At 37.8% G+C, this 27,221-nt stretch overlaps 1 protein-coding gene across 1 annotated transcript in view; it reads left to right on the forward strand.

Moving 5' to 3' along the window:
- SH3BGRL (SH3 domain binding glutamate rich protein like) overlaps positions 1–27,221 on the forward strand; it is a 93,063-nt gene that overhangs the window by 54,004 nt on the left and 11,838 nt on the right. Inside the window, exons 2-3 of the mRNA XM_082865339.1 lie at positions 19,311–19,496; positions 23,912–23,992. Coding sequence (XP_082721465.1) covers positions 19,311–19,496; positions 23,912–23,992 — 267 coding nt within the window. The remainder of the gene's footprint in view (positions 1–19,310; positions 19,497–23,911; positions 23,993–27,221) is intronic.

Consider the following 27,221-nt stretch of genomic DNA (forward strand, 5'->3'; position numbering starts at 1 on the left):
GTCCTGGGCTTTGGTTTGTTGGAAGATTTTTAATCACAGTTTCAATTTAAGTGCTTGTGATTGGTCTGTTCATATTTTCTATTTCTTCCTGATTCAGTCTTGGCAGATTGTCATTTCTAAGAATTTGTCCATTTCTTCCAATTTGTCCATTATCTTGGCACAGAGTTTCGGGTAGTAATCTCTCATGATCTTTTGTATTTCTGCAGTGACAGTTGTTACTTCTCCTTTATCATTTCTAACTCTATTGATTTGATTCTTCTCCCTTTTTTTCTTGATGAGTCTGGCTAATGATTTATCAATTTTGTTTATCTTCTCAAACAACTAGCTTTTAGTTTTATTAATCTTTGCTGTCATTTCCTTCATTTCTTTTTCATTAATTCCTGATCTGATTTTTATGATTTCTTTCCTTCTGCTAACTTTGGGGTTGTTTTCGTCTTCTGTCTCTAATTGCTTTAGGTACAAGTTTAGGTTGTTTATTCGAGATGTTTCCTGTTTCTTAAGTATGATTTTATTGCTATAAACTTCCCTCTTAGAACTGCTTTTGCTACATTCCATAGGTTTTGGGTCATCGTGTCTCCATTTTCATTTGTTTCTAGGGACTTTTTGATTTCCTCTTTGACTTCTTCAGTGGAAACTTTGTTATTAAGTGGTGTATTGTTTAGCCTCCATGTGTTTGAGTTTTTTATGTATCTTTTCCTGTGATTGATATCTAGTCTCAGTGTTGTGGTCGGAAAAGATACTTGACACAATTTCAATTTTCTTAAATTTACCAAGGCTTGATTTGTGACCCAAGATATGATCTATCCTGGAGAATGTTCGATGAGCACTTGAGAAGAAAGTATGTTCTGTTGCTTTTGGATGGAATGTCCTATAAATATCAATTAAGTCCATCTTGTTTAATGTACCATTTAAAGCTTGTGTTTCCTTATTTATTTTCATTTTGGATGATCAGTCCATTGGTGAAATTGGGGTGATAAAGTCCTCTACTATGAATGTGTTACTGTTGATTTCCCCTTTTATGGCTGTTTGTATTTGCCTTATGTATTGAGGTGCTCCTATGTTGGGTGCATAAATATTTACAATTGTTATATCTTCTTCTTGGATCCATCCCTTTATCATTATATAGTGTCTTTCTTTGTCTCTTCTAATAGTATTTATTTTAAAGTCTATTTTGTCTGATATGAGAATTGCTACTCCAGCTTTCCTTTGGTTTCCATTTGCATGGAATAACTATTTCCATCCCCTCACTTTCAGTCTGTATGTGACTCTAGGTCTGAAGTGGGTCTCTTGTAGAAAGCATATATATGGGTCTTGTTTCCGTATCGATTCAGCCAATCTGTGTCTTTTGGTGGTAGCATTTAGTCCATTTACATTTAAGCTAATTATCAAAATATTTGTTCCTATTCCCATTTTCTTAATTGTTTTGGGTTTATTATTGTAGGTGTTTTCCTTCTCTTGTGTTTTTTGCCTAGAGAAGTTCCTTTAGCATTTGTTGTAAAGCTGGTTTGGTGGTGCTGAACTCTCTCAGCTTTTGCTTGTCTGTAAAGGTTTTAATTTCTCCATCAAATCTGAATGAGATCCTTGCTGGGTAGAGTAATCTTGGTTGCAGGTTTTTCTCCTTCATCACTTTAAATATGTCCTGCCACTTCCTTCTGGCTTGCAGAGTTTCTGCTGAAAGATCAGCTGTTAACCTTATGGGGATTCCCTTGTGTGTTATTTGTTGTTTTTCCCTTGCTGCTTTTAATATGTTTTCTTTTTATTTAATTTTTGACAGTTTGATTAATAGGTGTTGTGACATATTTCTCCTTGAATTTATCATGTATGGGACTCTGTGCTTCCTGGACTTGATTAACTATTTCCTTTCCCTTCTTAGGGAAGTTTTCAACTATAATCTCTTCAAATATTTTCTCAGTCCCTTTGTTTTCTCTTCTTCTTCTGGAACCCCTAAACATTGAATGTTGGTGCGTTTAATGTTGTCCCAGAGGTCTCTGAGACTGTCCTCAGTTCTTTTATTTCTTTTTTTCTTTATTCTGCTCTGCAGTAGTTATTTCCACTATTTTATCTTCCAGGTTACTTATCCGTTCTTCTGCCTCAGTTATTCTGCTATTGATCCCATCTAGAGTATTTTTAATTTCAGTTGTTTGGCTGTTCATCATTGCTTGTTTCATCTTTAGTTCTTCTAGGTTCTTATTAAATGTTTCTTGCATTTTGTCTATTCTATTTCCATGATTTTGGATCATCTTTACTATCATTATTCTGAATTCATTTTCAGGTAGACTGCCTATTTCCTCTTCATTTGTTAGGTCTGGTGGGTTTTTTTCTTGCTCCTTCATCTGCTGTGTGCTTTTCTGTCTTCTCATTTTGCTTATCTTACTATGTTTGGGGTCTCCTTTTTTCCGGCTGCAGGTTCGTAGTTCCCATTGTTCTTGGTGTCTGTTCCCAGTGGCTAAAGTTGGTTCAGTGGGTTGTGTAGGCTTCCTGGTAGAGGGGACTAGTGGCTGTGTTCTGGTTCATGAGGCTGGATCTTGTCTCTCTGGTGGGCAGGTCCACGTCTGGTGGTGTGTTTTGGGGTATCTGTGGACTTATTATGCTTTTAGGCAGCCTCTCTGCTAATGGGTGGGGTTGTGTTCCTGTTTTGCTAGTTGCTTGGCATAGGTTGCCCAGCACTGTAGCTTGCTGGTCATTGAGTGAAGGTGGGTGCTTTTGTTGAGATGGAGATCTCTGGGATATTTTCGCCATTTGATATTATGTGGAGCTGGGAGGTCTCTTGTTGACCAGTGTCCTGAAGTTGTCTCTTCCACCTCAGAGGCACAGCACTGACTCCTGGCTGCAACACCAAGAGCCTTTCATCCACACGGCTCAGAATAAAAGGGAGAAAAAGTAGAAAGAAAGAAAGAAAGAAGGAAAGAAAGAAAGAAAGAAAGGGAGGGAGGGAGGGAGGGAGGAAGGAAGGAGGGAAGGAAGGAAAGAAAAAAATAAAGAAGATAAAATAAAATAAAATAAAGTAAGATAATATAAAGTTACTAAAATAAAAAATAATTATTAAGAAAAAAAATTTTTTAAAGAAGAGAAAAAAACAGGACGGATAAAACCCTTGGACAAATGGTGGAAGCAAAGCTATACAGACAAAATTTCACACAGAAGTGTACACATACACACTCACAATAAGAGGAAAAGGGGAAAAAATCATAAATCTTGCTCTCAAAGTCCACCTCCTCAATTTGGGATGATTCGTTGTCTATTCACGTATTCCACAGATACAGGGTACATCAAGTTGATTGTGGAACTTTCATCCGCTCTTTCTGAGGCTGCTGGGAGGGATTTCCCTTTCTCTTCTTTGTTCTCAAAGCTCCCGGGGCTCAGCTTTGGATTTGGCCCCGCCTCTGCGTGTAGGTCGCTGGAGGGTGTCTGTTCTTCGCTCAGGACGGGGTTAAAGGAGCAGCTGCTTCGGGGACTCTGGCTCACTCAGGCCTGGGAGAGGGAAGGGTATGGAGTGCGGGGAGAACCTGCGGCGGCAGAGGCCGGCGTGACGTTGCACCAGCCTGAGGCGCGCCATGCGTTCTCCCGGGCAAGTTGTCCCTGGACCCCAGCACCCTGGCAGTGGCGGGCTGCACAGGCTCTCCTGAATGGGGGTGTGGATAGTGACCTGTGCTCGCACACAGGCTTCTTGGTGGCGGCAGCAACACACTTAACATCTCATGCCTGTCTCTGGGGTCCGCGCTTTTAGCCACAGCTCATGCCCATCTCTGGAGCTCCCTTAAGCAGTGCTCTTAATCCCCTCTCCTTGCGCACCAGGAAACAAAGAGGGAAGAAAATGTCTCTTGCCTCTTTGGCAGGTCCAGACTTTTCCCTGGGCTCCCTCCCAGCTAGCCGTGGTGCACTAACCCCCTGCAGGCTGTGTTTACGCCGCCAACCCCAGTCCTCTCCCTGCTCTCCCACCGAAGCCCGAGCCTCAGATCCCATCCCCACCCACCCTGGCGGGTGAGCAGACAAGCCTCTCGGGCTGTTGAATGCACGTCGGTTGGGATCCTCTGTGTGGGAATCTCTCCACTTTGCCCTCCGCACCCCTGTTACTGTGCTCTCCTCCTTGGCTCCAAAACTTTCCCCCTCCGCCACCTGCAGTCTCCGCCCGCGAAGGGGCTTCCTAGTATGTGGAAACTTTTCCTCCTTCACAGTTCCCTCCCACTGGTGCAGGTCCCATCCCTATCCTTTTGTCTCTGTTTATTCTTTTTTCTTTTGCCCTACCCAGGTACGTGGGGAGTTTCTTGCCTTTTTGGAGATGTGAGGTCTCCTGCCAGCGTTCAGTAGGTGGTCTGTAGGAGTTGTTCCACGTGTAAATGTATTTCTGGTGTATCTAAATTAGTAAGCAGGAATCCAGATTTCAGGACTCTCAGTTCGAGTCCCGTTTCCACCATTCCAATTCAGGCTGATGATGTTTCTTCCCAAACATGGCGAGGAAAAACAAAACAAAACAAAATCAAACAAAACATCGCTTTTTGTTGGTTTCTTGGAGCCAAGGAGCCTATTTGTGGTCTCTTTGAACAACAATCCAGCCAAAGTGGGATGCTGGGCCCTGCAGTGTTGTGAGGCGCGGGCAGGACGGAACCAACAGCCTCTGGGCCGTGCAGCGGAGTTACTGTCTTTAACAACTTTCATATATAGTATATAGCTGTTTTAATTATATTTCTTAGTTGTACATTACATCCCTAGCACTCATTTATCTTATAACTGGAAATTTGTACTTTTTGACTACCTTCATTGAATTTCCCCTCCCTCCAACCTGTGCCTCTGGTAACCACAAATGTAATCTCTTTTTCTATGAGTTTGTTTTACTGTTTAGTTTTGAAGTATAATTGACCTATGACACTATGTTAGTTCCTGGTACACAGCACAGTAATTCAATATTGCTATATGTTTCAATATGATCACCATAATAAGTCTAGATACCCTCTGTCACCTTACAAAGATATTACATAATAATTGTCTATATTCCCCACACTGTACATTTCATACCCTTAACTCATTTATTTTGTAACTAGAACTTTCTGCCTCTTAATCTCCCTCACCTATTTCTCTCCTCCCCAGCTTTCCCTTCCCTCTGCCAACTACCTGTTTGTTCTCCTTATCTATGACTCTATTTCTCTTTTGTTATGATTGTTCATTTGTTTTGTTTTTAGATTTGACATATAAGTGATATCATATAGTATTTGACTTTTTCTGTCTGACTTATTTCATTTGTATAACACCCTCTAGGGCCATCCATGTTGTCACATGTGGCAAGATTTCATTCCTTTTAATGGCTGAGTAATATTTCAGAGTGTAGGGACATCCCTGGTGGTGCAGTAGTTACGAATCCACTTGCCAGTGCAGGGCACACGGGTTCAGTCCCTGGTCCTGGAAGATCCCACATGCTACAGAGTAACTAAGCCTGTGTGCCACAACTACTGAGCCTGCACACTAGAGCCCATGAGCCACAACTACTAAGTCCCTGTGCTGCAACTACTGAAGCCCAAGTGCGTAGAGCCCATGCTCTGCAATAAGAGAAGCCACAACAGTGAGAAGCCCTCTCACCACGACAAAGAGTAGCCCCATCTCGCCACAACTGGAGAAAGCCCGTTTGCAGCAATGAAGACCCAATGCACCCCAAAAAATTAAAAATAAATAAATAAAATACACAACATAAAAAAATTAAATATTCCAGTGTGTATATATATCACATTTTCTTTATCCATTCATGTATTTTTTTTATTTTTATTTTTATTTTTTTGCTGTATGTGGGCCTCTCACTGCTGCGGCCTCTCCCGTCGCAGAGCACAGGCTCCGGATGCGCAGGCTCAGTGGCCATGGCTCATGGGCCCAGCCACTCCATGGCATGTGGGATCTTCCTGGACTGGGGCACAAACCCGTGTCCCCTGCATCAGCAGGTGGACTCTCAACCACTGCGCCACCAGGGAAGCCCCTCCATTCATGTATTGATGGACACTTAGGTTGCGTCCATATCTTGGCTATTGTAAATAATGCTGCAATGAATATAGGTGACCATGTTTCTTTTCAAATTAGTGTTTTCATTTTTTTTTGGCTAAACACACAAGAATGGAATTGCTGGATTGTATGGTAGTTCTATTTTTAATATTTTTGGAAAACTCAGTATTGTTTTTAAATAGTGGCTGCACCAGTTTATATTTGCAGTGTTACTGCATGAGGTTTTCCTTTTCTCCATATCCTTGCCAACACTGGTTATTTGTTGTCTTTTGGATAATAGCCATTATGACAGGTATGAGGTGATATCTCATTTTGGTATTGATTTCCCTGATGATTAGTGATGTTGAGCATCTTTTCATGTGCCTGTCCATCTGTATGTCTTCTTTAGAAAAATTGTCTATTCAGGTCTTCTGCCCACTTTTTAATCAGCTTGTTTTTCTTGATGTTAGTTGTTTGAGTTTGTTGTGTATTTTAGATATTAACACCTCATTGGATATATTGTTTGTAATCTCCCATTAAGTAGACAGCCTTTTCATTTTGTTTAGTTTCCTTCACTGTGCAAGAAGCTTTTTAGTTTAATGTAGACTCATTTGTTTATATTTCTTTTGTTTCCATTGCCTGAAGAGACATATCTAAAAAGTATTGCTGAGACTGATGTCAAAGAGCATACTGCACATGCTTTCTCCTAGAAGTTTTATGGTTTCAGGTCTTACATTTAAATCTTTAATCCATTTTGAGTTTATTTTTGTATATGGTGTGAAAAAGTAGTTTGGTTTGCTTCTTTTACATTTAGCTGTACAGTTATACCAGCACCATTTATTGAAGAGGCTTTCTTTTCCCCACTGTATATTCTTGCCTCCTTTGTCATAGATTAATAGGCCATATAATGGGTGCACCTCTGGGCTATCAATTCGGTCCCAGTAATCTGTGTCTGTTTTTGTGTTGGTACCATACTGTTTTGATTACTGTGGCTTTTTAGTAGAGTTTGAAATCAGGGACTTTGATACCTTCAGCTTTGTTCCTCTTTCTCAAGATTGTTTTGGCTATTTGGGGTCTTCTGTGTTTCCATAGAAATTATATAATTATTTGTTTTGGTTCTGTGAAAAATGCCATTGGTGTTTTGGTAGGGATTGCATTGAATTTGTAGATCACCTTGGATAGTATGTTAATTTTAACAATATTAATTCTTCTACTCTATGAACACAGTATATCTTTCCATCTGTTTGTGTCATCTTCAATTTCTTTTATCAGTCTCTTATAGTTTTTCGAGTACAGGTCTTTTATCTCCTTACTTAGATTTATTCCTAGGTATTTTATTCTTTTTGATGTGACAGTAAATAGGGTTGTTTTCTTAATTTTTCTTTCTGATAGTTTGTTTTTAACGTATAGAAATATAACAGATTCCTGTATATTAATTTTGTATCCTGCAACTTTACCAACTTCATTGACGAGTTCTAATAGTTTTATTGTGGCATCTGTAGGATTTTCTATATGTAGTATCATGTGATCTGCAAATAGTGACAGTTTTACTTCTTCCTTTCCAATGTGGACTCCTTTTATTTCTTTTTTTTTCTGTCTGATTGCTGTGGCTAGGATTGCTAATACTGTGTTGAATAATAGTGGTGAGAGTGGGCATCCCTGTCTTGTTCCTGATCTAGGAGGAGGTGATTTCAACTTTTCACCATTGAGTATAATGTTAGCTGTGGGCTTGTCATATATGGTCTTTATTATGTTGAGGTGTGTTCCCTCTATGCCCACTTTCTGGAGAGTTTTTATCATAATTGGATGTTGAATTTTATCAAAAGCTTTTTCTGCATCTATTTAGATGATCATATGGGTTTTTTCCTTCCATTTGTTAATGTGGTGGATCACATCAATTGATTTGCTGATATTGAAAAATCCTTGCATCCCTGGGATAAATCCCACTTGATCATGGTGTATGATCCTTTTAATATATTGTTGGAGTTGCTGTGCTAATATCTTGTTGAAGATTTTTGCATATATGTTCATCAGTGATATTGACCTGTAATTTGCTTCTTTTGTGTGAGATCTTTGTCTGGTTTTGGTATCAGGGTGATGCTGGCCTCATAGAATGAGTTTGGAAGTTCCTTCCTCTTCAGTTTTTTGGAATAATTTGAGAAGGATAGGTTTTAACTCTTCTATATGTTTGTTAGAATTCACCTGTGAAGCCATATGGTCCTGGACTTTTGTTTGTTGAGAGTATTTTAAATTATTAATTCAATTTCATTACTGGTAATCTTTCTGTTCATATTTTTTATTTCTTCCTGATTCAGTCTCGGGAGATTGTACATTTCTATGACATTGTTCATTTCTTCTAGGTTCCCCATTTTATTAATGTATAATAGTTCATAGCAATCTCTTATGATCCTTTGCATTTCTGTTGTGTTGGTTGTAACTTTTACCCTTTTATTTCTGATTTATTGATTTGGACCCTCTCTATTTTTTTTCTTGATGAGTCTGGCTAAAGGTTTATCATTTTGTTTATGTTTTCAAAGAACCAGCTCTTAGTTTCATTGTTTCTTTTTCTATTGTTTTTTTTTCAGTATTTCATTTATTTCTGCTCTGCTCTTTATTATTTATTTTCTTCTACTAACTTTGTTCTTCTTTTTCTAGTTCCTATAGATGTAAGGTTAGACTTTTATTTGAAATGTTTCTTGTTTTCTGAGATAAGCTTGTATTGCTATAAACTTCTCTGTTAAAACAACTTTCACTGCATCCCATAGTTTTAGGACCATTGTGTTTTTATTTGTCTCCAGGTATTTTTTTATTTCCTCTTTGATTTCTTCAGTGATTCATTGTTTAGTAACATAATGTGTAGTCTCCATGTGTTTGTCTTTTATTTTTTGTAGCTTTCTTTTTTAAATTGGGGTATAGTCTCTTGACCATATTGTGTTAGTTTCTGCGGTACAATGAAGTGAGTCAGCTATATGTATGCATATATCCCCTCCCTCTTGGACCTCCCTCCCCAACATCCCATCTATCTAGGTCACCACAGAGCAGTGAGCTGAGCTATCTGTGATATACAACAGGTTCCTATAGCTATCTGTTTTACACAGGGTAGTGTATATATGTCAATCCCAATCTCCCAATTGGGGAAAGAGGGGCAGGAGGAATTGGGAAATTGGGATTGATATATACACTATTGATACCATGTATAAAATAGGTAACTGATGAGGGCATACTGTGTAGCACAGGGAACTCTACTTATGCACTGTGGTGACCTAAATGGCAAGGAAATCAAAAAAAGAGGGGATATATGTATATGTATAGCTGATTCATTTTGCTGTACAGTAGAAACTAACACAACTTTGTAAAGCAACTCTACTACAATAAAAATTAATCAAAAAAAAAAAAGGAAAATAGGGGGCTTCCCTGGTGGCGCAGTGGTTGAGAGTCCACCTGCTGATGTAGGGGACACGGGTTCATGCCCTGGTCCAGGAAGATCCCACATGCCGCAGAGCAGCTGGGCCCGTGAGCCATGGCCACTGAGCCTGCGCATCCGGAGCCTGTGCTCTGGAACAGGAGAGGCCACAACAGTGAGAGGCCTGCGTACCACAAAAAAGAAAAGAAAGAAAGAAAATGCAGCTGTTTATCTTATATTTTATTTCTTGTCTCATAGCACTATGGTCAGAGAAATGCTTGATATGATTTCAGTCTTCTTAAATTTACTGAGTTGTTCTGTGGCCTAGCATGTGATCTATCCTGGGGAATGTTCCATGTGCACTTTAAAAGAATGTGTATTCTGTTGCTTTTGGATGGAATGTTCTATATATGTCTATTAAGCCCGTTTGGTCTATTGTGTCCTTTAAGGCCTGTGTTTCCTTATTGATTTTCAGTCTGAATGATCTGTCCATTGATGTAAGTTGGCTGTTGAAGTCTCCTACTATTATTGTGTTACTGTCAGTTTCTCCCTTTATGTCTGTTAATATTTGCTTTATGTATTTAGGTGCTCCTATATTGGGTGCATATATATTTACAATTGTTATATCTTCCAATTCTGTGTTTTAAACTCTATTTTTTCTGTGTACAAAGGAACTCATGTACACTGTTGGTGAAAATGTAAATTGGTGCAGCCACTATGGAAAACAGTATGGATGTTTCTCAAAAAACTAAAAATAGAACTACTATATGACCCAGCATTTCCACTCCTGGGTATATATCCAGAAAAACCCAAAACACTAATTCAAAATGATACCACACCCTGATGTTCATAACAGCATTATTTACAATAGCCAAGATATGGAAGCAACCTAAGTGTTCATCAACAGATGAATAGATAAAGAGGATGTGGTATATATATACATATATACAATGGAATCCTATTCAGCCATAAAAAAGAATGAAATTTTACCGTTTGCAGCATCATGGATGGACTTGGAGGGCGTTATGCTAAGTGAAATGAGTCAGAAAGAGAAAAACATATACTGTATGATATCACTTATATGTGGAATCTAAAAAATACAAGTGAATATAACAACAACAAAAAAGAAGCACACTCACAGATATAGAGAACAAACTAGTTACCAGTGGGGTAGGGGGAAGGGCAATACAGGGGTGGGTGAATGGGAAGTACAATATGGGTGAATATAGCCAATATTTTGTAGTAACTGTAAATAGAAAATAATCTTTAAAATTTGTATACAAAATTTAAAAAAAAATTAACAGATGGAAACAAAAAATAAGAATTTACTGGCACCATTGTTCTTGAAGTAGAATGAGCTCACAGAAATGGCTACTGCCAGAGTCTGTGTCCTAGTGTGATTCCTAGCTGCCTCCTGCCTCTCCAGGAGGCTCTCCAAGATCAGAAAGTTGGTCTGACCCAGGCTTCTTTCGAATAACTGCTTCTGCCCTGTGTCTCAGAGTGTGTGAGCTTCTGTGTACCCCTTTAAAGAGTGGAGTGTCTGTTTCCTACAGCATTCTGGTTCTTCCAAAAGTAAGCCCCACTGGCCTTCAAAGCCAAATGTTCTGAAGGGTCATCTTCCTGGTGCAGGACCCTGGGGCTAGGGAGCCTGCTGTGCATCTTGGATCCCTCACTCTTTGGGAGGAACCTTTGCAATTGTATTTATCCTCCCATTTGTGGGTCACCTACCCCGGGGTATAGGTCTTTTGACTATACCTCATCTCTATCCCTCCTACCTGTCTCTGTGGTTTCTCCTTTATATCTTTAGTTGTTGAAGACCTTTTCTGCTAGTCTTCAGGTTGTGCTCATTGACAGTTGCTCTGTAAATAGTTGTAATTTTGGTGTACCTGAGGGAGGAGGTGAACTCAGAGTCTTCCTACTCTGTCATCTTGGTCAGTCCATGAACTGCATTCCTGACTGAATGGTAGTGTCTAACATCACCTAGGCAGGAGTCTGACACTAATCCTTTCCTAGCAGCAGAGGATCCTAGAGTTGGAATTGGGTATTCCAGTCACTTTTTGCTCATAATAATTTGAAGATTGATTAAATTGTGTGCATACTCACTTGGATGATAATGGGAACAAAATCATGGTCTGGTAAGTAGAATTTAGAATTAAATTATATAGTAAGAACACATCAAAAAGTGGTATTACTCTTTGTAAGAGCTTGTCGACCTTATATAAAAATCTCTTAAGAAAAAATATCCATGCAAAATATCTTGAAGCTAGACAGGGCAATGTATTGGAACAAACTTCATCATTGGAGTTAGAGACATTTAGGTTTGAATACCAGCTCTGCCACTGACTAACTTTGTGACTTTGGGTAAATTTACTTAACCTTTTTGAGCCTCAATATTCTAATCTATAAAATGAGGGTAATAATATTTACCTTACAGAGTTATTATGAATATTAAGTTAAATAATGTATCAAAACACCTGCTTTAGCAGCTGTCACTTAATTGGCCTTCTATAACTGGTATGAATAATAAGACAATATCTGTCTCCCAGTCTTGTCTGTACTCAAAATTCCTATGAATTTGGGAATAATTCCTGAATACCTTCTGATACCCCAACATATGCTGGATGAACCCATAGCTTCTTTGAGTCCAAAAGCTCCAAATCTTGTGAAATTTTTGAGCTTTAATTCTTCTAAGCTTTGCTTAGAACAGCTGCTATCTCCCTACCATGGAATGTGCTAGCAATGAGGTGCTCTGTTTGGGTCTGGAGATTTCTGAAGGCTGTATTTTATAATCAGCTTTGTTCTTGGATTGCCAAGTGGTAATTTGGAGAATAAAGACTTACTTTGCTAGTTAGGGATGAACGAGAGTCTATGTGCAAACAGTAATAACCAACAATATTTCCCTGCACTCAAATTCTAGGTAATTGGAATTTATATTGTCATATTGTACATTCCAGTCATTAGTACTTCAAGGGTTCAGGAAATATCTGATATTGAAAACAGTGGCTAAAACATAACTAAAACCCACCATTAAATGACATTTTTTCCAATCCCTTTTGGAGAACCCATCAATCTAATATAATGCACGAAATGTTTAATCCTGGGAATTCTTTTGAAGACATATTTCCAGATAACACTTAATCTTTGAGAAATCCAGCCCAGTCAGCCACAAAGACTAATGTATATTACTTTAGAATAGGCTTTAATAGGTTTTAGATTATAGCTACCTACTTTTCTCAAACTTCCCTGACTCTTTTGAAACTTTCTTAGAAAGTATTGTCAGATTCACAGTATGCTGTAAGAGTTTTAAAAAGAGACACTTTTCTTGCTTTATATAGCTGGAGTTATTTTTTTTCCAGATTTATTGATGTATAATTGATTTATTGAATTGCTTCCAAAACATAGAGTGTGGAAATATAATCATCCAAAAAACATCAGACAAACCTGAATTGAGGGGCATTTTACAAAATACCTGACCAATACTCCTCTGAACTGTCAAGATCATGGGAAACAAGAAAAGTCTGAGAAACTGTCACAGGCCAGAGGAGACTAAAGAGACATGACTAAATGTAATGTGGTATCCTGGAAGGGATCTTGAAACAAAGAAACAGACCATAGTGGAAAAACTGGTGAAATCCAAATAGTCTGGAGTTTAGCTAATAGTACTATACCAATGTATCAGTGTTGGTTTCTTAGCTGTGACAAATGTGCCACTGTGAGGTAAGGTGTTACAATAGGGGAAACAGTGACAGTTATATGGGAACTCTCTATATTATATCTGCAAATTTTCTGTAAATCTAAAATTATTCCAAAATTGAAGTTTATTAAAATAAAAAACTAAAAACAAGCATTTTGGAGGTCCTGGATTTAAAATGAAGTTGTTAGATCAATCAGTATTAACTACTTTGTGTCCAGCCTATGAGGTGAGCACTATGTAGGAAAGCTTAAACAAAAGGCATGGCCCCTACCTTCAGGTGGTTTAGCAACTACTTGAAGAGATGAGACTTTGACATGTGAAAAGATTAGCAATCATTGGTACTATTTGATTAAGCTCCAAACTGGGTGATACTGACTGTAGGAGGTCAGAGGGAGAAGACTGGAGTGGCCACCAAGGGTTTCACAGAGGGAGTGCACCTGGATGAATAAGTTAGAATTGTATCAGTGGAAAGAGGGGAGACTTGCAGTAGAAGGTAACAAAGAGAAAAGCACTAAGGTCTTGGGCACAGCAAACTCAGGGAAAAATAAAGGCAGCTTGATATGTTGTGGGGCGCCCAGGGAATGCATATTTTTAGAGAAGATAGAACATTATGCAGAACCTTGAAAGTTAAGCAGTAGGGGTTGAGGTTGAAACTGGCCACAGGGAACCAATGTAGCAGCAGTAGGATTACAGTATATGTTTTGATTCTGTGGCTTTCAACCTTTTGTCAAATTTGTCTATTATTTATTAATCTGCTAACACTTCACTTGGCATGTACATTTGATAAGACTATGTGGGGATGAAATTCACCTGCAAGAGATGAAAGTACAGTCATGCTCATTTTCTGAATTAAAAGGGCTTTTCTTGACTAAATGAAATTTCAGTTCTGAATAATCTCATCTTTATAAGATAATGAGAATTTGGGAATGATTCCTGAATACCTTTCTTGCCTGGCACTTTTCTCTGTCCATACTGTTTCCCAGAGTCAGAAGGAACTTTAGTCCTGCTGTTACTGACTCAGTAAAAGCTTGTTTTTACTTTCTTTTTTTAAAAAAAATTATTTATTTATTTATTTTGACTGCATTGGGTCTTCATTGCTGTGCGCGGGCTTTTTCTAGTTGTGGCAAGTGGGGGCTACTCTTCATTGTGGTGCACGGGCTTCTCATTGTGATGGCTTCTCTTGTTGTGGAGCATGGGCTCTAGGTGCACAGGCTTCAGTAGTTGTGGCACACAGGCTCAGTAGTGGTGGCTCGCAGGCTCTAGAGCGCAAGCTCAGTAGTTGTGGTGCACGGCCTTAGTAGCTCCGCGGCATGTGGGATCTTCCCGGACCAGGGCTCAAACCCATGACCCCTGCATTGGCAAGCAGATTCTTAACCACTGCTCCACCAGAGAAGTCCCTGTTTTTACTTTCAAGTGAGTAGTGCATTGTGTTCAGATAATTTTGCTCTTTGAAAAGGTTGTTGGACTTTCTTTTTTTAAAGTGATGGGTACATTGCTTATTTTAAAAAAGTAAAGAATGGGAGGGGTCTGATGCCCTTGCACTTTCTCATCTGTTTCTCTGTAAATTTAAAGTACAGAAATACGCCTCTATACCAGCTTTGCCCACTCGGAACTATTAAGTGACCGAGCTCTTGACAAAGGGGAGACATGGGCTACATTGTTTTCAGTGTAGTCAGCAACAAACCAGAGGCCTCATGACATTCCATTCAGTTCTTCTGTGTGCATGCTGCCCATGTGCAAGCAAGCCCACAAGTTGGTGGGCTTAGGAACTCAGTTTAGACTGGTCAAGGGGAAAGAGACCATAATAACTAGGAAATCAAATTCAGTAAATTAGGCTATTTGGAAGAGAACATAAGATATCTCAGCTTTTGTTGTCTTTCTATTTTGTATCACATAGTTTAGAAGAACTCTTCCATATATTTCCGTCTTATTTCCCCAGCAAGATTGGGAATTCTAATATGTACTGCATGTATTGAAAAAGAACAGGGTTTTGCAGTCAGATAGCTTTATATTTTTAATTTAGTACAGGCAATTAAGAGATCATTCTTCTTGCACAGGTATCTTAACCTATCTAAGCCTCAATTTCCTTTGTTGTAAAATGGGGATAATCATACTAACCTTTCAGAATTGTTATGAGCATTTCAGGGGATATATGTACATAGCCTCACAAAGAGTTTGGTACTCAGCAAGCACTCAACAAGTCTTAGTTCCCTTTCTCCTTAAAGGTCTTTATCTGGTACAAATCTTAACCCAGTACTAACATATAATAAGGCTTGGAAATTTCCTCTTGAGATTATCTTGGGAGGCCATTCCTGGTACACATTTTGTGTACCCTTCTATTAGAATTATATAGGGACAACTCTGGCAAAATTCTAAGGCAGACAAAGAAACGTCACTGTTTCCTTGCCTTTCTTCTCTCCGGGCAATCCCTCCCTCCACTCCAAATATGCACACTGACTGCCCTTTCTATGAAGACCAAACTGGTAAACCGGTCATGGTAGAGTTTCAAGCATCAGAAGAATTGAATTTTAGGATAGACGGTACTCCCAGTGCTCCTTGTTTCACAGCCTCCTGGGTCTACACATACAGCCATGTCTGAAGGAAATGGAGAGAGACTGCAGTTCCTTCTGACTCTGGAAAAAGCTCCAGATTAGAAAGGGCTGGATCCTCTTTAATAAGTGGTGCTGTGAAAACTGGACAGCTACATGTAAAAGAATGAAATTAGATCACTCCCTAATACCATACACAAAAATAAACTCAAAATGGATTAAAGACCTAAATGAAAGGTCAGACACTATAAAACTCTTAGCAGAAAACATAGGCAGAACACTCTATGACATAAATCACAGCAAGATCCTTTTTGACCCACCTCCTAGAGAAATGGAAATAAAAACAAAAATAAACAAATGGGACCTAATGAAACTTAAAAGCTTTTTGCACAGCAAAGGAAACCATAAATGAGGAAAAGACAACGCTAAGAATGGGAGAAAATATTTGTAAACGAAGCAACTGACAAAGGATTAATCTCCAAAATATACAAGCAGCTCATGCACCTCAATATCAAAAAAAACAACCCAATCCAAAAATGGGCAGGAGACCTAAATAGACATTTCTCCATAAAAAGAGAAACAGATGGCCAACAAACACATGAAAAGATACTCAACATCACTAATTATCAGAGAAATGCAAATCAAAACCACAGTGAGGTATCACCTCACACCAGTCAGAATGGCCATCATCAAAAATCTACAAACAATAAATGCTGGAGAGGGTGTGGAGAAAAGGGAACCCTCTTGCACTGTTGGTGGGAATGTAAATTGATACAGCCGCTATGGAGAACAGTATGGAGGTTCCTCAAAAAACTAAAAATAGAACTACCATATGACCCAGCAATCCCACTCCTATGCACGTATCCAGAGGAAACCATACTTCAAAAGGATGCATGCACTCTGATGTTCATTGCACTATTTATAATAGACAGGACATGGAAGCAATGTAAATGTCCATTGACAGATGAATGGATAAAGAAGATGTGGCACATATATACAATGGAATATTACTCAGCCATAGAAAGGAACGAAATTGAGTTATTTGTAATGAGGTGGATGGACCTAGAGTCTGTCATACAGAGTGAAGTAAGTCAGAAAGAGAAAAACAAATACCGTACACTAACGCGTATATATGGAATCTAAAAAAAACGGTACTGATGAACCTAGTGACAGGGCAGGAATAAAGACACAGATGTAGAGAACGGACTTGAGGACACAGAGGGCAAGGGGAAGCTAGTATGAAGTGAGAGAGTAGCATTGACATATATAAACTACCAAATGTAAAATGGATGGCTAGTGGGAAGCTGCTGCATAGCAGAGGGAGGTCAGTTCGATGCTCTGCAAAGGCCTAGAGGGTTGAGTTAGGGAAGGTGGGAGGGAGGCTTAAGAGGGATGGGATATGGTGATATATGTATACATATAGCTGATTCACTGTGTTGTACAGCAGAAACTAACACAACATCGTAAAGCAATTATACTCCAATAAAGATAAAATTTAAAAAGAATGGGCTGGATAGATGAGATTTTTCAGAACTGATAAAGAAAAGCCTTTTTAACCCAGAAAATTAGGCATGACTGTACTTTCTTTACTGTGACCACCTTAAGACATAGCTGTTTTTGAGAAACTACCTTTAAATATCTACACTCCTCTTTTCACACAAGGCTCTACTGAAATTACTTGAGCCTTAACATCTCTCTAGACATAATGTGGTAGAATTGCAACTGAAAAAGAAAGTAATAACAGTATTTGGGGAGGCAGACAGCGGTAAAATAGCAAACCTTACATTGTGCTCTTATGCTGCCACATCTTGGAACATCTGTCAGGAGAACTCCAGGGAGCTAGGGGTAGAGATAGGAGATCAACAAGAAAATTCTTAATAGATTTGTTGTAGACTTGTTGGTAAAGAGATGTGAATTACAAGCTTTACATGGCTGATTGTGACCAAAGCATTTTTTAAAATATTTCAAAACAGGCAAGCTGAAAACAAGTGTTTCTTGCTGTGGTTATACCATTAGATTAAGCAGTAGGAAGCCAGTGGCTTAAGGACTCATGACAGTATTCATTTAAAATGCACACAGATCTCTTTGTTTACCAAATGACTACACAGTGGCAACACTGCAGTAGTCTAGTGCCAAACAGACTAACTGGGGATTCAGACTTGATTTTCCTTTTGGGTGTATTTTGTAAGTAGATTAGTAAAAGACTGAAAAGGCAGCTTTAAATTCTATTTGTTCATGCTTCCTTCACCCCATTCTTAAATCGATAGGCACTGGCTAGGCAAAGACAGTCTTATTATTTAACTACAAATTAGTGTAGCCCTTCTTGTGGCAGCATTTGAAACAAACAGAACCAATTGGAAGGAATTTATATATCTGAATTTCTCTTTGCAGAAGTTGACTGGGTCACAAATTATAACCTATTTAAAAAGACAAAATACACACCCACACAAGTGTTTATTCATTTAGAGACTTCAATATGTGTAAGAATTTAGTCATAGAAATTATGAGCATCCATTTAGAAAGTTTCCAAGTTTATTTTGTAGTACTGTACCTTTATTGTTCTAGTTCAATATGCTGTAATATTTGTGAGCTCATTTTTCACAGCTGGACAATTATATTAAACTTTACTAAGTATATCATGCTTTCACTAAAACCATAGACTGCATGTAATATAGATGGATGTAGTATGCAGCATGTGTGCTGTCAGTATTAAGCTTAGTCTAAGTGGCATCACTCATAGCAATAAGCACTTGCTCTCTCTTTTAAGTTCCTTGCACTCTTGGCTTTGTCATTCACTTGACTCCTCTCACCTGACCACCTTAGCTTCATATTTAAATACCATGTTATAATTGAAAATTTTAATATATCTATGTCTAATACCTCCCTCTAGATTGTAATTTTAGGAGGGAATCTGCTATTTTTCTTTAGACATTTTAAAGAACCTGATAAATTTCTTACATACTTAAGAGGCACCAAAGAAATATTGTTGAATAGCTATTAAATACAGTTTCGGACAATCATTTTAGATTTTAGTGCATCACAGTTGGAACCTCTGTTGATCTTCAATAAAGTGTTAGCTGAGAAAATGCGACAGGTTGATTATAAAACAAGACAAAGCCCCATCTTGATTAAATGTGTTGTTGTAGCTCAGCACTTTCATGAAAAAGACTCTTGTTTACTTGTTCAGTTTCTGTTCCAAATGATGAAAATTGACACATAGAGTCTTGTAACATTCTCAAGGAAATATTCATTTCTGTTAACTGTATGATGCTTATTAAGACAGGAAGTAGACTCAGGTCGTTCAGAATGACTTTCAACAAAGGCTAAAATTAAGAGAGGCTTGTAGATAATCGGGAAACACACCTTGCCACTACTCAAACTTTTGAGTTAATTGCACTTGAGGTTATTGCTATGTATCAGCTATCTTTTCTTCTTCATGATTAGATGTGAGCATTTCAGTGAAAAAAAGGAAAAGTTGGGTTGATAAAAGGATCTGTGAACTGAAAGCTCTTCAGTCCACTTGTGAGACAACATTAACAACAAAATAATAGAGGGAAAACTATATATCTTCTGTTAAACCACAAATCTTGATCCATGTCTGAATTCATTTCTGCTAGTTCCTTAACACATTTTTTGTTGAATATGATAAAAATAATAAAAGCTGTTTGTTCAACAATATAACTTCTTGTCCTTTGGGCCCTAGATTAAGAAGAAACAGCAAGATGTGCTTGGTTTCTTAGAAGCTAACAAAATAGGATTTGAAGAAAAAGATATTGCAGCCAATGAAGAGAATCGGAAGTGGATGAGAGAAAATGTACCTGAAAACAGTCGACCAGCCACAGGGTACCCCTTGCCACCTCAAATTTTCAATGAAAGCCAGTACCGTGGGGTAAGGAACCAATTAAAATTCTTGTTTTTTTTTAAAATGGATTGCCTCAAACCCATCCACTTTCTTTTACTCCCACCCCATATCTACATACAGTCATTTCTCCTGTTCATCCTCTACATCCATCCTAGGCAGCTAGGGTATTTTGCCTTCTACTAGAAGGCAAATGGATGAGTCATTCCCCAAAAAATTATCTGTGAATGTATAAGTACAGACCAGAGCATTTATATTATTTCTGGTATGTCCATGAAGAAGCCACTGAAAACAGGTGAGCTGTTTTACTTATTTAGATTAAAATTAGTTTAAAAAGAGGAATATCTCAGTTTCTGCTTCAAGGTAGTAAAATTTTTATTTGAATATTATTAATGAATTTTCTTAAAATTTTGAGTTAGCTAATTGAACTAATGTATGGATGAGGGAAACAGGAGTAGAGTTTTTACTTTTTGACTGGTGCTTTCAAGTTTGTCATCTTGGTTAGCCTTCATTTAAACCATGAAGTAGTTCCCTTCAATGTTCATTCACTGTGTATTTAAGTAACATTTGTAGCCTGTGGCCACTCTAGGTACCATGGCAAGTACAAGTATGTATAAAACAAAGCCTCTTTTCTTAAAGAGCTGATTGGGAGTGTTGTGTGGGTAGAATCAAACACACCTGAAACAGAGATAGTGGTTATGAGGCCACATCCATGTGATGACATGGTACAGAAAGCATATGTAAGGGCTATAGGAATTTCCAGTAAAGAACTGTTTGCTGTGTCCTCAGAGTTAGCATAATTGAGGAACAAATGTTTTTAGAGCCAGCAATCCAAATCTTCTAACTCATGTGTTTATATGGGAGTGAGAAGGAGAACACCTAGGGGAGGGTATGGCAAAATTGAGAAGTTCATTAGCATAAAATATTTTCTCTGTGAATTGAATTTGTCACTTCTGAGGAGGGGCCAGAAGATTTCTTCTGCTGCTGCAAACAGGGCCAATGTGTAAAGACATATTATGTAGATAAGGAAAAGACAATTAGGCTATTCATTTAGATGGTGAAACCTCAGTGCTTCTATATTTGAAATTTCTGCAAATTGTCAACTCTCAGGGGCTGAAACAGGCCTCAGAGGTCATCCAGTCCAATCTAAGCCAGCATATATTGTCTTAATCTCTCCTTTTTGAAGCAGGAATTTCAATTTGTTTGACTTTTTAAAAGAAACACATTTTGGGTTATAAGGGTGATGTTTGAGAAGCCAAATTTACCTGGTTTATTTCTCCCTCGGAAGCCATACTATAAGGGAATGGAGTATGTTATGGAAAAAAAGGCAAGTATCACTGAGAAATGGGAAGATGAAAAGGAAGGTGCAGGAGGTGAGATGCAAATCAAACAAATATTTGTTAATGGAAAAGGAATCCATTTTCTATTGAGTGCCTGCTGTGTGCCAGGCACTGAGTTAGGAGTTTCATAACAATAATTAAGATTTGTCCCTATACAGACATTAGGGAGAAAAGTGTATAGCAACCGTTCATAGAAAGCATATTATATGTCAGCTATTGTGCTACATACTTTATGTGTACTATATTAATCAGTTCTCATACTAATCTCATGAGGTGTAGATATTGTTATTCCTGTTTCATAGATGAAGATATTGAGGCCTAGAAGAGGTTAACTAACTTCCTAAATCATACAATTATTAAGTGATGCAGCTAGAATTTAAACTTAGATCTGTCTTATTCTGAAGTTCTTACTCATTCTATTAAACCACTGTGCTGTTAATTTTCCTGTTTACTCAAAGATCCCATCTTCGTTCTTTTCTTGTTTCATTCTGTATTGTGGGAGGCTGACCTCAGCAAATTATATTTCCCAGTGTCCATTGCCAACTGGCTGCCTATTAGGTTTGGCCGGTAATAGGATGCACTGGTTGGATGAGTGGAGGGCAGGAGGAGAGGAAAAGCCAAGGTATCCCCCCTTTTTCTGGAGGTGTCCATGACAGTGGCTACATCTCCTTTGTGGTACCAGCTCTGTAATACTACCTTCTCCACTTTTCCCTTCAGCAGTAGCTGTGGTAGCAGCTTCCTGCTATTTCTAGTCTCTGGGCTGCCTCACCGTCTCCTGTCTGCCTTTCAGCTCTTTAATCTTTTGTAAGTGGTTCTTCATATTAAATTCCCTTGTTTAAACTGTCCCAAGGTTTCTCAACCTTGGCAATACTGATATGTTGGGTTTATGGGGGCTCCCTTGTGCATTGTAGAATGTTTAGCAGCATCCCTGGCTTCTATCCATGAGTGCTAGTAGCACCCTCCCAGTTGTGAAAAAACAAAAATGTTTCCAGATTTTGCGAGACATCCCTGGGGGAAAATTACCTCCTTTTTTAGAATCATTGAGCTATAGCTTAGGTTCTATTTCCAGATTAGGATGTAACTGAAACAATTACCCTGCCAACATAAATGAAGCTCTGCTATAAACGATACAAAATTTTTAAGGGTAATCTATGTTCTGAAAGAGCTTATGCTGTGTATATGAAGAACTAAAGCACATTTTCATGAAATAATTAATATGATACAAATATATGGTAGAATACATTCTGGATTAATGTTATTGGAATCCCAAATATGTAAATAAAGTATATTTTCCTCAAGAGAATTCCTATAGAAGAAGCAGACTATGTTTTGTTTACTCTTGTATTCTTAGCACCAGGAACAGTGATTGGCATGTAGTAGGTGCTCAATACATATTTGTACAATAAATTAATTAATCCTGATTAATTGAGAAGATGATATTCTTTTCTCTCAGAGCTACAAATCTGTTTCTGTGTGCTAAGTTCAGGGCCAACAAATAATGTACTGTGATTCCCCAAACACCTGAAGCAGAGATAACTAGATTACCCTACATAGTATTTTATGATCAGATTTCAATGTATTTGAAGATCTACTTTCTTTCACATGAGTTTAAAGATTGACACAGACTGTTTTTATTGATTTGATTATAGTAAGAAATGTCTCTTGTATAACTGTTACGTTCTTTTAACTAGCATTTTGAGGTTACTTCCAAGTGGCTGAGTATAGATATGATGTATATTGCTTGTTTACCTTGAGTAACTTATAGGTCATGTGTCTCAGTATGGATTTTGTATCAAGATCCAGTTAGTTTCACTTTTGAATAGTGAGTTTAAAGAATATAGGAGGCTGGTCATAAATGCCTGTTGTTTATGATTTAATCCTTTGTCAACATCTAGGGTACACAAAAAGATGCTTTGAGACAATCCTTGAGGAGATCTCTGTGGCTCTAAACAATACTGACTGTGTTAAAAGAGTCCCTAAATGAGAGAAATTCTGATGTTTCTTGAGTTAGGGGTCAGATTTAGGGTCATCAATGGCTTGAGAGGCCGTAAACTTTATACCTCCAGATCCTCCAAGTACCAGGAACTATATATGCTAGAAAAGAACCTTGTAATTGGTGATCTGTTGGTGAGGCAATCTCTACAGAAGCCAGCAAATTATGAGTTCATTTTACCTCTAATAACTCAGCCAAAATGCCAAGCTTATCTCTGTGTTTTTGCGTTTTTTTAGAGAAATTTTGAAACACTTTATTATTTTTTTAATTTTTAATTTTTTAAAATTTTTTGGCCATGCCATGAGGCATTTGGGATCCCCGACCAGGGATAGAAACTGTGCCCCCTGCATTGGAAGGGCAGAGTCTTAACCACTGGACCACCAGGGAAGTCCCTCTCTGTGTGTTTTAAGTCAAACAAACTAAGGCCAGGTATAGACAATGGCTGTGTTTTCTAAGTATATTTGCTATTTATTATATGTCATAGTCAAATGTAGGCAGTTCGGTTGTTACTTTTGGAGCATGCATGGTGGTTTAGAGGATGACAATGGGAAGCCCAACTGAATTTAGTCACGTGAAGCTTTTATTGGATCCCCGGATTGTTTGCTCTTCCAGTCATATTTCATGAAAATCTCATACCCTTCCTCTGAACACAGCACAGATTTACTATTCTTATGGCCATGGGATAGCTAAAATCTGGTCTGCTGTAGGTTCTGAGGGCATCTCTACCTTAATGAATAATGCAAGAGAAATAATGGCAAACTGGAACAATAGCCTCCTCCCAAAAGTAAGCAACATCTTACTGGCAAATAGTTGGCTGCTTTGGGCTATGGAGAAAGCTGCTTGCCCTGAGGCAGATTTAAGTTCTATGCAGTATGAAATAAGTCCTTTTGCTATTTCTGTCTCACAGATCAGCATATCTTCTAACCCACATTAGTTGAGATCCAATGAGCCTTGACTCTTTACTACTCCTTCCAGAATTCTAGCATTATTGAAGTTAGCTAGCCTGTTTGCCTTCAAAGATATTGACCAGTCAGATAATTTTGAATTAATTTCCCCTTTTCTTTCCTTTGTTGGTTGTATATTGCTAATTCTTGTTGCCTTCTTTTATCAAGGACTATGATGCCTTCTTTGAAGCCAGAGAAAATAATGCAGTGTATGCCTTTTTAGGCTTGACAGCCCCACCTGGTTCAAAGGTATGATTCATTTTTCCCCTTCTTTATAGGCCATTTTATTGCTGCTGGGTTTTTTTAATCAGTAAGATTTGCACTTTATTAAGTACTCAGATTAAGCCAGAGGCAGTGCAACATAGCTAAAAGGAAAGTCCCTGCTCCGCATACACTTAATCCCTAGTAGGGAAGACAGATGTGCATAATTAAATACATAAAGTATGTGGATAGAAGGTAGGCCGAGTGACTTCCCTATCAAGCTGCCCAAGGCAGCAAATTTCTCATTGACCCCTTCACAAATAAGTGGTTAACAATTTTAAAGGCACCATTATTCCAGTTGCCATGTATGGTATTACGTGGACAGAAAGCATCTTAGTTCAAAGTAATCTTCTTGTCAGTATCTATTGTCCTTGTGTGACATCAAATGCTAGAGTCACCTATTCAAATTAACTAAGAGCATTTGAGTATCAAAACTCATCACTAAATTGCTGGCTGAATTTGGAGCTTTTCCCCTGCCAACAACAAATTAATTTTTCAAGTGGTGGTGTTCCCAGGGAAGATCATACAAAGAAAAATATAAAAAATTAAGTTGCCTGTTTAAAAAAATGTCTCAGAGCTATGGACTTTAAATATACGTTTGCCTTTTACCATATTTCTTCTCCACAAAGGCTGGTTTAATCAAAGTGTATGTCCCCTGCTCTATCATTTTACATTTTGTTCTCAGAAGCTAATTTTTGTTAAACAGATTCTTCAAACTCCAGCTCCTTCTCCAGTTTTGAGAGTCTGTGTTATTGTCTGTATTTTCACTAGAGACTGTTTAGAGGCATTGTTGTCTGAGTCACTATGAAATTCTGTTTTCTTGCCAAACTTTCTTTTCCCATGGATAAAATGTCTTATTTTAGGCTTTGTATAATTTAAGTTGTAGGAAATCTTAGGTAAGGCATTTTTATTTAAACAAGTTAGTAAAACCCAAGTTAAGTCATTGATTTCAGTGCATATTGGAGGAAGTATAAAAGGAAGGATAGTCTGTTTTCTGTGACTGATGACTCTCCTTCAGTGAAAAGTATGAGCCATTCATTCATTTATTCATTCAATAAATATTTACTGAGTGTCAAACATTGACTTGATACTGATGATAGGGCAAATACGGAGAATACAACATAATCTCTACCTTCAAAGTGTTTATAACCTAGTGAGGAACATGTATATGAATAATTATACAACAAATATGTCTACAAATAATTATGATATAGTATGGTAAATTTTGTATGGTTGGTATGAATAAAGTACAGTAAGCATCCAAAGGAAATAATCATAAATTACTACTAAGGAGTTTGGGGAAGGTTCCACAGAGGAATTGGCATTTGAGCTGTTACGGATTCTAAAACACTGAAGTAACACTAGGCGTCTTTCACAGTGGCTGCAATAGGAACCACTGCATTGGGATGTACCTGCACCCAATGGTATGTTCAGGGAGCAGAGTATAATGCAACATGAATCTACTATAGAACATATTAAATAAGGGAGATGCATTAGGAGGTAATATTGGCTAGGTAGGGTGGGGCCAGATTATGAATACTGTGCTAGATACTTTCGGCTTTATTCTCTAGGCATCTAAAAGCCATGGTAGGGAATGAGAGAAGACAATGATGTGATTATCTTTGTATTTTAAGATGTGATTTGATCTATGTCTCAAGAAAATAAATTTGGCAGATGTGTGGATTGTGAAACATTGGAGAAATGAGATATTAGAGATGGGATGACCCATTAGAGTATTCCTTAAGAGTCCAGAAAAGCAATGGAGAAGGCCTAAAGTGGGACTGCAGTTACAGAAAGGAAAAGATGGATTTAGGAGACACAGAAAAATCACTTGTGATAGCATTTGGCAATTTATGAGATGTTTATGTATGGAAAGAACTGGGAAGGATTGAAGCTATCTCTGAGGCTTCTAACCTGGGTGATAGGGAAATGAAGCAAAAGTCATGGAGGAAACAGAAAAGTGAGTGATCCAAGGGAGGAGTTAGTCTTGGAAAAGAGAGGGCATGCAGTTTTCTTCTGAGACTGGATGGAATGAAGAGAGAAGGATAAAAATAGAAATTTTAATGTGTGGGGAGGTTAGGGAAGTTCACATTTGAAAATGTCTCATCTTTAGTATGAGGTAAGAAGAATGATCATCTGCTAGGAGTGATGGGAAATTTGAGAATTGAAAAGATGCATTTGCTGAAAATAAGCTAAAGAGTAGGCGAAGATCATGAATGGAAGGATGGCTGAGCAAGATAAAATTCCCTGTTGAAGTTAGAGTTGATGAGCCCACAGTGGAACCAGTCAGCTTGTTCACAGTGTTTTTTTTTTCATCCTTGTTTAACCCTAGAAGTAGGAATAGAGTAAAAGGACAGCAGATGTTATCAAGGATTGAACTAGAGGGAGCTGATAGATCGGGATAAAGAAAAGAGGTCTGGAATTGACAGTGGAGTTGAAGGGTGGATTGGTAATAGGGAGATTTTGAATGTTAGTATTTAATAGGTTTTCCCCAAGATTAAAAGTGATAAATTTGATATCAGAAGGATGATTTTTCTATCCTTCAGCTCAGCTTTCAGAGTTTTCCCCTTTAATTTAATAGGACAATAAGTCTTCCAGAAAGAACTGGCTGAAAAGAAAGTATACGCAATAAGAAATACAACTAATTAACCCGCATTGGAAAAGTGCATTCATAATAAAAAGAAATGTGATAAAATGAGATACAATATTCATCTGTGAAGTTAACAAAGATAAAACAAAGTGATAATGCTCAGTGCTGAGAAGTGTGCATTAAAACATATTCTCTCATATATTACTGGTGATGATATAAATTGGTACTACTGTTTGAAAACCAAAATAGCAAATATATATCAAGGACCTCAAAAATGTTTATACTTCTTCATCCAGTAATTGTACTGGGTAGTAAGGCCTAATGAAATAATTCATACATGGAAAAGTCTTTATGGATAAAAAAATAAATCAAAATGTTATTTTTAATCTTAAAAAATTTGAAAACAAGTTAAATGTCTAAAAATAGGGTCAACAGAAATGATTTATCCACTGAGTGAACTCATGCTCTCATTAAAAAATGAGAGTTTGTGAAAAGATACATTATAATGAGCTACAGAACTGTTTTTACTGTGTAATTAGCATTCTATTGATAATTACATTTAAAATCTAGTACAGGACAAAAAGAGACTGAAAGGAACCATAGCTAATAATATGAATGTTTTTCTTT

This window comes from Leucopleurus acutus, assembly GCF_964270905.1.
Source record: "Leucopleurus acutus genome assembly, chromosome: X".
Lineage (NCBI taxonomy): Eukaryota > Metazoa > Chordata > Mammalia > Artiodactyla > Delphinidae > Leucopleurus > Leucopleurus acutus.